The sequence below is a fragment of the Propithecus coquereli genome, unplaced genomic scaffold, assembly GCF_000956105.1.
Source record: "Propithecus coquereli isolate 6110/MARCELLA unplaced genomic scaffold, Pcoq_1.0 Scaffold197, whole genome shotgun sequence".
Lineage (NCBI taxonomy): Eukaryota > Metazoa > Chordata > Mammalia > Primates > Indriidae > Propithecus > Propithecus coquereli.
In genome coordinates this window covers 400984-414480 of record NW_012144633.1, presented here as the reverse complement: position 1 = coordinate 414480, position 13497 = coordinate 400984, and the positions used below count along the sequence as shown (strand labels likewise).

Here is a 13497-nt window from a genome sequence, read left to right as displayed (position 1 = left end):
CTAAGACAATCCTTATTTTACTTGAGGAAATTGAAACCTAGAGAAGTTAAGTGACATCTAAAATCATACAGCAAATTTGTGACTGAGCCAGGGCTAGCAAATGAGCTTCAAGACTCCTATTTCTCTATATTTTATTATACTACACTCCAGATGTAGGAAATAGAGAAGAGTATTTTATTTAAAATGAAATAAGTATCCTCAAAAGCTTGAAGGTAGAAAAGAACAGGGAATTAGCCTAAGTAGTTTGGAGAGTTTTTATTTGTTAATAGTATAAGATACTGTCCGTAAAATACAGAGAAGGTTTGGATTTGCAAAATAAAATGTTTCTTTTTTTCGCTGTGATGATACTGCATGAGAACGCCCTCAAATCCGTCTGTGGCTTAAAACAGCCAGTCTGTGGGCCGGCGAGCCACTGTGGCATCTCTGCCTCGGACGGTAGGGTAGGTGCGCTGGAGTCGGCTTGCTCCACAGCTCCTGAGAGCTGAGCGTGGCATCTCTTTCCAGCTCCACAGCCCGTGACACCACCTCGATAGCTTGAATCAGCCATGGCGAGCAATCAGAAAATGCTGTAAGCGAGCAAATGATACAAACCAGGGCAGCTTTTCCTGGGAGAGGCGATCGTTAACTGTTTCCACTGCCCGGCAGGGGTGGGGAACCTGCGGCCTCAAGGCCACATGTGGCCTTCCGGATCCCCGCGTGCGGCCCCTCGACGAAATCCGAACTCCGCAGAACAAATCCCTTTATTGAAAGGACTTGTTCTGTAAAATTTGGATTCAGTCAAAAGGCCTCACTCAAGGATCCAGAAGGCCACATGTGGCCCCAAGGCTGCAGGTTCCCCACTGGGGCAAGCCATTCTCACAACGGAGACTCAAAGCTCAAGAGGTGAGGGGAAACACATGCCGCCTCTCACAGCCTCTGCTCAGACTGGCACGCGGCCATTCACACACACACTTCTTGGCAAAGCAAGTCCTGTGGCTGAGCTCAAACTCAATGGGCCAGAGAAATACATTCTACCTACAGGGAAGCCATATTCAGAGGGGAAGTGAATAATGGTGAGTATATAATCCAGCCTGCTCAGCACAGTAACAGGGACCCACTACAGGGTCTTCAGCTGGGTCAGGTCCAGCAGTAATAGTTAGGTAACAGGCACTAGCAGGACCATAGCAGCTGTTCAAATATCAAAGTACCCCTGTATCAGCTGGTGTCCAGTCACTGCTCTGAGCCCTTCAAGTACTCCCTCCCCCATCTTCCCAAGCCCTGAGAAGCCCTGGTAGGCTCAGTGGAGTAATAATCTATTTCATGGGATGCAGTATCATACAGACAGGACTAAGAGCATAGGCTCTACCTGGGTTCACATCCTGGCTCCTTATGTGCTAACTATGTGATGCTGGGCACCTTATTTAAACCCTCTGTCTCTTCGTTTTTCTTCTTCTGTATAGGGGAAATAATGGTATATACATCACCGGGTTGGAAGAATTAAGTTCATTAATATAACTGAAATACTTCAAGCAGTGCCTGGCACATCATAAACTTTATACCAGTATTTACTATTAAGAATAATAGTATGAGCAATTAGGCTGGACACGGTGGCTCACACCTGTAATCCCAGCACTTTGGGAGGCCAAGGCGGGATAATCACTTGAGGCTAGGAGTTCAAGACCAGCCTAGGCAACATAGCGAGACCCCGTCTCTACAAAAAATATAAAAATTAGCCAGGCACGGTAGCGTGTGCTTGAGGCTGAGGCAGGAGGATCGCTTGAGCTCAGGAGTTTGAGGTTGCTGTGAGCTATGATGATGCCACTGCACTCTAGCACAGGCAACAGAGCAAGATCCTGTCTTTAAAAAAAAAGAAAAGAAAAGAATAGTACAAGCAATTAATTACTATCCATTAGACTGATAAAATGCATTCACACAAAACAATAATACATGTATGGTAAGAATATGAACGAAAAGATATATAAAGCCTTTAGAATCATTGCCTATGTAGGGAATGGTGACCAAAGGGAATAAATACATTAAAACACTGATCACCAAGGTCTATTCCCAGAGATTCTGATTGTTTTGGTAGGGAATAGGGCTCATCTGGCATGTGGCCTGCGAATCTGTTTTTCCAGAAGCAACGCAGGGGACTGTGATGCACAGATGGGTCTGGGACTCACTGGGTGGCAGAGGGGCATGTTCCTTGTGGAACTCGACACACTTGAGTTCACATTCCAGCCCTGCCACTTATCACAGTTTCTTGGACAAGTTATTTAATCCCCTCGACTTCCATTTCTTCATCACTAAAAAAGGGATACTACTACTATATAGCTGGGACTTTGCAATTTATGACTGTGAGAACTAAAACTCAAACTCACTTGAACAAAAGAAAATGAAAATGTATTGGTGCTCAAGAGCGAAACACAGGAAAACAGCTATTGTGCTAGCTCGGGGATATTTGGGTCCCTGCACTCCAGCTTTCCAGGAGTGCATTTGTGTGTGCCTGTTTGTCTCCACATCCTCCCTGCCTCCACCTTGCCCCATCTCTATGTGTCTCTGTTTGGTTTTATCCTCTCCTGCAAAGGACAGGCTATTTCCATGTGGCAGGGATCATGACCTAGAGACCTCAGAGTCTGATTCTTCCAGATCCACAACCTAGAGACGCAAGATAGGGTTACGACTATCAACTTCAGCAGAAATATCCAGGAAAGGCCCTCGTTGGCTTGGCTTTGCTCCTGATGGCTGGGACCAGGGATGTTGTGGCACCAAAAGTATGTGATAGGAGTGTGCGTGGAGACGGGGGATGGGAGGAGTGCTGAACATATCAAGTGTAGCCGCCATAGCCCTATAATTTTATGGGCACTAAGGGAGATGCTCTATGTGAAAACGTGTGGTGCTTGCTTGCAGATAGTGGACACTCAAATATTGGTTCCCTTCCTTTTCTTCTCTTTGTGATTTGAATGCAGGGAAGGATTTTTAAATATGGTGATCTAAAATATAATTCTTATTTCAACTTCTTGGCTATTGGAACAAATAAATCAGCTGCTGCTCTGTGGATCATCTACGCTTGCCCACTCCTTCACGTAACCGAAGAAAATAACAAATTACCACATTTAGTGATCTGTGGATTTAATTCTCTGGCTTAATTTATCTGTTGTTACTACACCGCTTTTTAGGACTATAAATATAGTAGTAGAAATATAGTAGCAAAGAAATTCTTAAGATTTTGCACTCATTAGTTTTGAGAAATCTTTCAGAGTTGATGTTTTATTGTATTGTGTTTTGCAGATTTAGTGGAAAGAACCCTGAAAACCTAGGTATAATTCAGTTCATCATAGGCAGGCCACTTGACTTTTTAGAAATGTATTTTTCTCATTTATTTAAAAAAAATGATGCTAACATCATCTGCCCTGCCCATCTCCTAGGGTTGTTGTGAGGACCAATATTAGGTTATATATGTAAAATCGCTTTGTAACATGTAAAGATATAAAGTGAGAATTAACAGAAAGCCTTTGTTTCTTCAAATAAGCTCTTTAAAAAGCAAAGAAGAAAAGTTTCCAGGCTGGTTTATGTTCTTACATACTCTGGTATTATCTCAAATGTCTTTGAATAAAATATCCATGTGGCATAACTTTTTTCCTTTGATCTATGAAATGTAGTTTATTGATAGTAATCAATTTTCTAATGTTATATTAGTCTTTTTTAATTTCAGAAGATTATGGGGGCACAACCATTTTGGTTATATATATGGCCTTTGCCTCGCCCAAGCCCGAGCTACAGGCGTACCCTTCCCCCATACAGTGCTCTCCGCACCCATTAGTTGTGAGTTTACCCACCCCCTCCACCTGACTGGCACCTGATGAATATTATTACTTCCATGTGAGCACCTTAGTGTTGATCAGTTAGTACCAATTTGGTGGCGAGTACGTGCGGTGCTTGTTTTTCCATTCTTGTGATACTTCACTTCGAAGGCATAATTTAAGCTTTCTCTCTAACAGAACCAGAACGTTGTGTGCCTGTGAACATTCCAACCCAGTCATTGCTGCAGGATGTTGCAGGACAAGCAAGAAAACAAAAAGTGAAGTTGCCTTATTATTTGACGAGTTCCAAGCCCAGGTCTCGACCTCTCACAAAGGTAAAACAGACATGGGAACAAGTTTCCCAGAGCCAGTCAACACTTTATGTAATTCTGACTCCCTGAAGTTCTTAGTTCCAGCCACTGTGTACTGCTCTTTACTGTGTCTGCCGTCTCACCACGAAGGCCGTTGAGTCACACACATACACTAAGGCAGTGCTTTGCTGGAGCCTGCTCACACAGGCTCATGGGAGACACTTCATGAGCCCGTTGTTGAACCACCGATAGCTTGAAATCAGCCATGCTGGGAGGACTTGCACAACAAAATTGGTAAATGCTACTAATCAAAATTCTTTTCAAAGAGCCAGTGTGCCAGTACACTACTTACTGGCTAAAGAGGGATCACTGGCCACCGTTCTCATGGCTCACAGGATAAAATACAACGCTTAACATGAGTACAGGGCATGGCCCTGTTTGCTTCTTTACCTTCACCTTGACTCAATTCAGCTGTTTCTCTTCAGTCAAGAGCACCAAGCTCCTTTCTTGCTCAGAGGCTCGGAGATTAAGATTCCACCTAGCTCTGCTGGGAAACCTTACAAGCCTACCAGTCAAGTTTTGATTATGATCTCATTTTTCTTCCATGGCGCACTGTGTTCAAGTCCATCATAGAATGTATTGCAATGTGTATAACTGATTTGTGATTGCAGTGTTCTTCTCAAACTTTAATGTGCATATGAATTACCTGGGGATCTTCTTAAAATGCAGATTCTGACTCACTAGTTCTCTCGGGGGCCCTGAGACTCTACAGTTCTAACCAACTCCCAGGTAATGTCAGTGCTGCCTCTGGGGAATAATATGGGCATAAAGTAAAGGTTCTCAAAGTGTGGTTATCTGACTAGCAGCATTGGCAACATTGAGAACTTGTGATAAATGCAAATTCTTCTGTGCGACCCCAGACCTATAGAATGAAAAGTTCTGGGGGTAGAGTCAGCAATCTCTGTCTTAATAAGTCCTCCAGGAGATTCTGATGAAAGCTAAACTTTGATAACCACTGGCCACATTTCAGTATTAGGCATCCTTGAGTTTGAAATTTTGTTCTGTCATTTGCCACTTAAGCAAATTATCTTTCTTCCAACTCTCTGAACTTGAGCTTCTTTGTCCTTAAAACAAAGCCTAAAATACTTCCTCACAGGGCTGTTGTAAAGATTATGAGACTGTGAATGTTCCTTTTCTTCCCCAACCAACCAGTTATTTTCCTCTGGTGACAGGAACTTTTTGTTATCTTGGAAACTCGAAATAAAACCATTTTATTTTATTAATTTTTCCTTAATGCAAAGGTGCAAGATTCTGTTGGAGGAAAAGTGAACACATCCTCTGTTGCCTCTGCTGCCATTAATAATGCAAACTCATCCCCTTTTGGGTTTCATCTTCTCCCATCATCAGTGAAGTTTGGAGTGCTTAAAGAAGGACACACCTACGCAACTGTTGTAAAGCTCAAGAATGTTGGCGTGGACTTCTGCAGGTGAGGCCAAGGCACAGATGTCTGCTCAGGTTACGTTTCCCTACTCTGCAGCTTGTCTTTGGCCACCTACATCAGTGAATGTTTATTGAATTGAACTGTAATTACACCTTAAATCTTCACAACATTCATTTAATCATTTGCACACTAATTTATCCATTAATTTATTTATTCATTCTTCAACAAATCAGTGTTTACTGAGCCCCAGTTATGTGGTAGGTACTTCCGTGCCCTTCCATTATTCATACTTTGGTAAAGGCAACTTGTGTCCTGATCTACATTAGCAAAAAACAAGGGGAGGTGGTACAAGTGCTACAATAACTAATACATAAAACTTGAAAGTCTCTTTCTCCAATCCACCAACTATAATAATACCAGCTGATGTTTGTTTGCATTTTATCATCTGAAAATGATCATAAAATTTAATTATTTCTTCATAATTGAGGCAAAGACCTTAGACACTAATATAAAAACAGAAACTGAGGGCATGGTGCTCGCTCCTGTAATTCGAGCACTTTGGGAGGCTGAGGCAGGAGGATTGCTTCAGGCCAGGAGTTAGAGACCAGCCTGGGCAATATGGTGAGCCTTGTCTCTGCAAAAAATGAAAAAAAAATTAGCTGGGCGTGGTGGTGCATGCCCATAGTCCCAGTTACTTAGGAGGCTGAGGCAGGAGAATTGCTTGAGCTCAGGAGTTTGAGGTTCCAATGAGCTATCATGATGCCACTACATTCTAAGCTGAGTGACAGAGTGAGACCCCTGTCTCCCCCAAAAATACGGGAAGGGGAAATTGAATGTCTTGTTTCTTGTTTTAAATCTTGTAGTAGAGAGTGAGGCTAGACCTCAGATCTCCTCAGTACCGCCACATGGCAGAGGTACCTCGCTTTATTAACACAGGTGTGGTCTCCAGTTTCATGTGGGATTTCAGTCCTTTCCATTGGGTCAATATACCATATATCTATACCAAGACCATTGGCAGTTACAAAATGTCCACTACTTTATTTCGAATTAAACATAAGCATAATGTGGGTTTTTTTCCCCATAACAATGGAATAAATGTTTATTTCAATTGTAGAGTTATTCTCAGTGTAAGTGGCAAGTCTTTCAAGAATGTCTGTGATTCTGAGCCAGGCATAGTGGGATTCTGGACTCAGCATTGGAAATCAGATGGAGCAAAATGACAGGAGCATCCAATTTGAAAGATCTCTGTCCCATTTTAGCTGAGGCAAATCCCTAACTTCAGGAATAATGTTTCCTTCCTCAGAAAAAACCTGATGAGGGACTCAGGCCACCAGATCATACATTATTGTTTTTTAGGTTGTTGCCAACAAAGTGGGTGGGGAGAAATAGTCAATCTAATAAATCTCACTCATGCGGATCCTGTCTCTCCAGCATAGAGTTTTCGTTTTAGAGATTTCACCCCTCAGCTTGTTAAATTCAGCCAGGACAGGGCAGACAGCAAAGTCGATGGTGGAAGGAGCAGGGTTGGGGGCAGAATGGAGGTAGGCTTTCCTTGGCATTTTAATTTACTCCAGGTCTTTAACCTTCAGGCGGAACCCACAAACCACAGGAAGGGAAAGAGATCAATAAGCACCATGTGTGAGCCCAGAGCTTTTCAAGTTCTTCGACATTTTCTGAGCCCTTTCTGTTTCTCCTTTCCTCAAGCACGCAAGCCCCATACCAAGACAGAGTGAGGCTGGCTCCCATGCTCCACTGCTTTCCAAAAGAGCCTTTATTCTTCGGCTTAACGATCTGGCTGCCAGCATTTACGTTCACGCTGGCGGCTACGCTGAAATGCACACACCGGCCAAACACTCCCACTGCCCAGGCCTGGGCTGCTCGTCAGCAACCAGTAACGAAGAGTTGAACTCAGGTTGGAGTCTGTTTTACGCTGATGAAAACTGTTGGAAAGGCAGTTGTGAAACGGACCCCAGATTCTTCTCCCAATTGAATGTTAAGGTTGTTTTTCTAAAGATATGGACTCCTGGCTCCTGTGTAGCAAATATTACCACCACCATGATTTTATAACATCCCAGCTCATTCATTGCTTATGTTTTTCATTATGGCATAAATTTATTTTCATCTTTCTGCCTGGTAGGTTTAGGGTGAAGCAGCCCCCACCCAGCACAGGACTGAAAGTCACTTACAAACATGGGCCTGTAAGTCCTATGTGTTATCTGTTGTGTGTGTTTGTGTGTGCACAAGTAAATGTGTATGTATTTCCAGTAAAATGGTCTTTTAAATCATTCTGCTCATTCAGTTTGAACTATGCATAAGTCTAATTCTTCTGGTATTATAAGCAAAAGCTTCCTGATATTGGTACAATATGCGGCTTGATGCCACTTGCTTCATAGAGTACCCATGAGACAGATCCTATGTGTAAAGAGAGTTAAACTTCTAGCTATGGAGACATTTCTGAAGTTCACCTCATTTGTCCCAATAGTACAGTTATGTACTGTTGTATGAAAACTACCTTTTAAAAAATTAAATCCTTAGGCAAAGTGAAAAATCTTTTGGAAAAATAATTATTCCATTCTTTATATTTTATGCAAATCTGGTCTGCTTCCTTGGTATTTGCCAGGAAATATTATTTAATGCCATATTAAGATATAATAGTATAATTAAATTCATCAGCTGCCTCGTTTCTTCAAAGATCTCTGAAAATACAAATTTAAAAATGTCAACCTGTTCTGACTTTCTTAGATACATGTACAAAAATTGGGTGTTTAGTAAAATATATTAATAGTATATTCCCGTTTACTTTATATTACAATTTCAGAAATAAAGTATGATATAAACAAAAGTTCATCTCAAAATATAATAAAATCACACTAGTAAGTCTCGATCAGTGCATCATTTGGCTGCTTTAACACCCCTTTTATTTCACTCAGCAAACTTTGGGTTCCTCCCATATGCCACTGACAGCGCCAGGGTACAGAGGGTGTTAGAAATGAGTAAGACACATGAGGAGTTTACAGAGCCAGGCACGTAGCAGGTCCTCAAGAGATGTGTGAGTGAGTGACAGAATGAGTGAGGAAGTCTGATGGACACATAACCCAGTGAACAAGGGGAACCAGTCCCGCGACAAGCACTCAGGGCTCCCTGGGTCTGAAGCTGTCAAAGCAGGCACAGTTGTTATATGCTCACACAGAAGGGTCAGTTTGGTACAGTGCAAAGTCACTTGGCTTCTTGTCGAGACTATACCACTGCACAGTTCAGCGATGTTGGTAGTTAATGCTCTGAGCCTTGTTTTTCTCATCTGTAAAGAGGGAGTTCAGACTGGATGATTTCTTAGCCCCTTCTAAGCTCTAATATTTTATAATCTATAGAAAAAGTAGTACACAGGCTGAAACTCCAAACAGAAATACATTTTGCGATTAAATCTACTAATTTATGAGAACTTCTCTGAAATAATTCATCACTGTCCTGTCAACATTTCAGAACCTTCACAACATAAGGCAAAAGACAAAAATCAAAGCAAATACTTCTTCCATTGTTCTGGCAAGTTAGCAAATCTCATTTTAATTTAAAGTAGGGATTATGTCAAAAGCCAAAATGACTGTTGGATCAACCTTTATAGGCACTAAAAACCCAGCATGTATTCTTTGAAGCTCACTCTATACTGTAAGTTTTTTTAGGTTTTTTTTTTTTTTTTTTTTCAGTTTTTGATGGTAGGTTTTGGCTCTGGCAAAAAATAGCATCTGTGGACTTCTCCATATGTAAATCTAACCAGTTTTCAGCCTGGTTAGCTGCCAATGCTAAATGAGTATGCCCAAAGCCTGGGTAAACCTGTATGATGGCAGTATTCCAGCTCTCCTCGTGCTGAATTTCATCATCACCCAGCCCTGCTCTGTTTGCTGGGCTCGGAGGGCTAAGGGTCTGATTCTCAGAAACAGAGCCGCTGGATACCCTCCAGTATGCATACCTTCACAAGCACATTGTTGAAAAAATTGAAACATTTCTCATTTATATTATTTATAAAACTATATTGAAGAAAAAAATTCCATTTGTATCTAATTGCTTCTCATGTGGTAGTTTCTGACTTTTTTTTTTCCAGATAACTGTTCCCAAGTCTGCTTTTTAACCCACCTCCTGGAGAGGCAACTTAGAAACATAAACAGCTCTTTCTTTCCTGGCTAGTGTTCTTTTCAAGGAACAAGGCAAGAAGCCCGTACCTTGCTGTGTTCCTTCTTCATTGTATATCAGGTTTCTTCTTTGTTGGTACAATCCTCTTCCATGAGCTTTCAGACCCAAGCGGTTTGGCATTTAAACTAATTTTGTCTCCCCCTGCTGGCTTTATCACTTTACGCATCCTGCATTAGGAATAGACCAAGGAGCAGGGCAGGGAAGTTATGGGATTCACCAGTCTCTTAGATTAATTTTAAGATTAAATTTATATTTAATCAGTAGGAATTCACTATGGACGTTCAAAAAGTAGCAAATTGCAGAAATTTGCCTTCAGTGCCATTTCTAATACATTGGCATTTAATTTCCTATGTTCTTTCCCAAATAGCACCTAGGTTGCCCCTTCAATAATATATCCTGGGTCCCATTTACTTAATGAAATTCTACCTAACTATGAAGTAATTCTGCTAAATGCTTATGACAGCTACCATTTATTAGTGCTAAATTTATAAACGAGAAAACCAAAAGTAAGGGAGTTTAAGTAACTTGCCCAAATTAGTGTTGCAGTCAAGGTTTGAACTCAGATATGTCTGATCCTAAAGCTACCTTGCATCTTGTAGGTGGCACCCGGTTTGCAGGCAGAACTGAAGGTGGAGTTATTCGCGATGGCTGTTGGGGAAGATGGGGCCAAGGGAGTGACACACATCTCTCACAATATTGAGATTATGACTGAGCATGATGTTGTCTTCTTACCTGTGGAAGCAAATATCCTTCAAAATTCAATTTGAGTAATCATATATAGTGCAGAAATTTCATATGAGTGAGGAAAAATGGAAGTCAAAATGCATCTCCATATCTTCATTAATTCTACTTTAAAATCATAGAGTTTTTTAAGACAGAGAAAGTCATCATTCATCTTTGAAAGCATCTAGCCAAATCTAAAAAATACCTAACATATAGTACATGTGTAGTAACTGCAAATTAAATAAATGTCAATGTTTTTGGCTATTTATGGGATAACAAACAAACAGAATAATAGAAAAGTCTGTCATCAAAAAAATTTGTAACCTTGTGGGGCGATAGGAAATACCTTCTTATTATAATATAAAGGTTGGGTATTCACTGAAGTATGCACGCATTCCTTTATATCAGATTCTGTGGCCATACAGATATCAAGTATCTTTATCTGCACGCTACTGTATGAAGTATTTTATCATATATAAAAAAGGAAAATTGGACTCTATCATAAAAGACACTATGTAATATAGTAGCAGAAATAAAGTCTTCACATTTGATTCCTGTACTATTTTGTTACTTCTCCAATGATGTGAATCATATATATACTGCTTGTATTATAGTTTTCTATTTGATATTAGATCTGAATCTTACAAAATGTGAAAACTTTTGCTGAAGGGGGACTTTAAGTACAAAGAATAAACAAAGCCATGGCAATAGGAAAGCTCCAGGAGTTTGGGAGGTTAGCAGGGAGTTCAACTTGCTGAGAGCTTAAGAAGTATTAGGAAGTATAGTGGAAAAGTGGGTTGGAGTCAAGTTATGGAAGATCTTGAATCTTCAGCTTTGACTTTATTATTTAAGCAACAGTGAACCGTTACAGATTTCTGATCCAGTAAGTGATAGGATCAGCATACCTTCATACAAATGAATATAGTGTTATTGTGCAGAATATGCAGAAGAACTGGATCTGGATGTTTAAAAGAACTGTTGGAAGTCTACTTCAACAGGCCAAGTGTATGGACAAAAAGAACTATAGGGTGGTAACAGTCAACATGAAAGAGGAACATGGATGAAAGATACAGAGCGGGGATTGCAAAATCTGAGGTAGGAAGGAAGTAAGAGGACATACAAGTTCAACTCAAAGGTTTCGGGCTCAGGTAATGAATCATGGATATGCACGATTGAATCTCAGTTGAGAAGTCAGAGTTGGAGATACAAATTTAAGCATCCTCTACACAGAGATGATGATTCAAGGTATGGGAAAGAGGCAGAAAGATGGGATCTGTCAGGGAGCAGGAGGAAGAAGAGGAGCTGCTGGGTGTGGCGGCTCACACCTGTGATCCCAGCAACTCAAGAGGCTGAGGTAGGAGGATCGCTCAAGGCCAGGAATTTGAGACCAGCCTGGGTGATATAGCAAGATCCTATCTCAAAAAAAAGAAGAGAAAAAAATTCAATAAAGAAGAAGAGCCAATGGAGACAGAGCCAGCAATTAGAAAGCCATGAAATATCTCAGAAGCCATAGAAAGAATTTCAACGAAAAGATGGACATAGTTGACAGATGCTATAGAGATGTCAAAGAGAATTCAGATTTAAATAAGACTGCTTAATTTGGTTGGGACAAAAACTATTAATAAATTGCAAAAGATGACCAGGTGTTTCTCTTGCAAGAAAATTTATTAAAGGAAAGAGCAAGAGAATATGGTACCTCAAGGATGCAACAGAGTAAAGGAGGGATTTCCAGTTGAGTGCAGACCTAAGTATCTTGAAGAGAATGGATCAGAAGAGGAACATCAAGAATATAGATGAGTAGAAGTAATTGAAATTGCAATATCCGAAAGAGGGTAAGAGAATAAGCAAGCACAGAGCTGAAGGGTTAATCTTGGCAAGGGTGAAAGAGAAATTTAGGGGAACTTGTGTCAGATGACCTTGATTTCAAGATAAATGGAGTTAAGTTCATTTGTTCACTGATTCTTTCAAAAAGCCTCTAATGTGCCAGGCACCGTTCTAGGCACTGGGGATACAGCAATGAACAAAGGAGACAGAAATCCCTTCCTCTATTAGTTTACATTCCAGTGGGAGGTCAGACAATACACAAAATAAGTAAAATATGGACTATAATGGTGGTAAGTACAATGGAGAAAAATATAAAGTAGGAAAGAGGTATAGAGAGTGTTAAGGAGGATTACAACTTAGCAGAGCGTGGTCAGGAAGGACCTCACTGGGAATGCAATCTCTCTACGTATTTTTGGAGTAATGATGACAGGGTTCTTCCATTGTGATAGGACACTAACCAAGGAACTAGGTTTTTTTTCCTCTGGGAATTAAATCAAGCCCCTTACCCTCTTTGCACAGGTTATCAGATGCTGATCCAGGGTACCTGAATCACTGCTGCTGATCACCGCAACAAAATCATTTGCATTTACACTGAAACAATTTCTACTTCCTTGCTTATAAAGACTACCTGTCAGTTAAGCACAGATAAATGAAGAAAAGAGTCTTATTAGATCTTTTAACTACTTCCAGCATCAACAATGATAGCTCATAGCCCACTTCCCAAGATCCATCCCTCTCCCCACTGAAAAAAAAAAAAAGCATGAGATCTGAAGTGGATGTGGGTTGGGGCTGGTCATGGTGACGGCTCCTTATGGAGAGCCAGTCCCGGTCAGGGGAGAAATGTACACCACGGAGAACAGAAGACATCCTAAGACATCGTGATATCCATTCTCTAATCCCTAAGCCTGAGCATGTAGAATTTACACCAGACAGAAGAGGACCTAAAATTGAACTAATGTTGCTAGAGAAGAGAGTCTATGAGTCTAAAATGTTACTTGGGTTTATATATACAAATCATTTAGTCACAAAAAGCATAATCCTTAACCCGTATTTTACCAGTTTTAACAAGCAGCAATTATGATGAGCGACCAAAAGATTTTCCCCAGGGAAAAGAAAATCCCATGGTCCAGAGAACTTCTACAATTTCTTCCTCCACACTTGGAGTCTTCATGTCTCGTAAAGTTTCTCCACATTAGGCCCGGTAAGTAATAAATGGGAATTTGATGTCAGCCTT

The 13497-nt window shown here is 40.8% G+C and overlaps 1 protein-coding gene across 1 annotated transcript in view; it reads left to right on the top strand.

Moving 5' to 3' along the window:
- The window catches only part of SPAG17 (sperm associated antigen 17), a 281081-nt gene extending 267622 nt beyond the window's left edge, over positions 1 to 13459 (top strand). The window contains exons 40-44 of the mRNA XM_012643425.1: positions 3978 to 4114; positions 5392 to 5576; positions 7669 to 7729; positions 10316 to 10460; positions 13320 to 13459. Of these exons, the coding sequence (XP_012498879.1) occupies positions 3978 to 4114; positions 5392 to 5576; positions 7669 to 7729; positions 10316 to 10460; positions 13320 to 13459 (668 nt within the window). The remainder of the gene's footprint in view (positions 1 to 3977; positions 4115 to 5391; positions 5577 to 7668; positions 7730 to 10315; positions 10461 to 13319) is intronic.
- Positions 13460 to 13497: the final 38 nt, after the last annotated feature.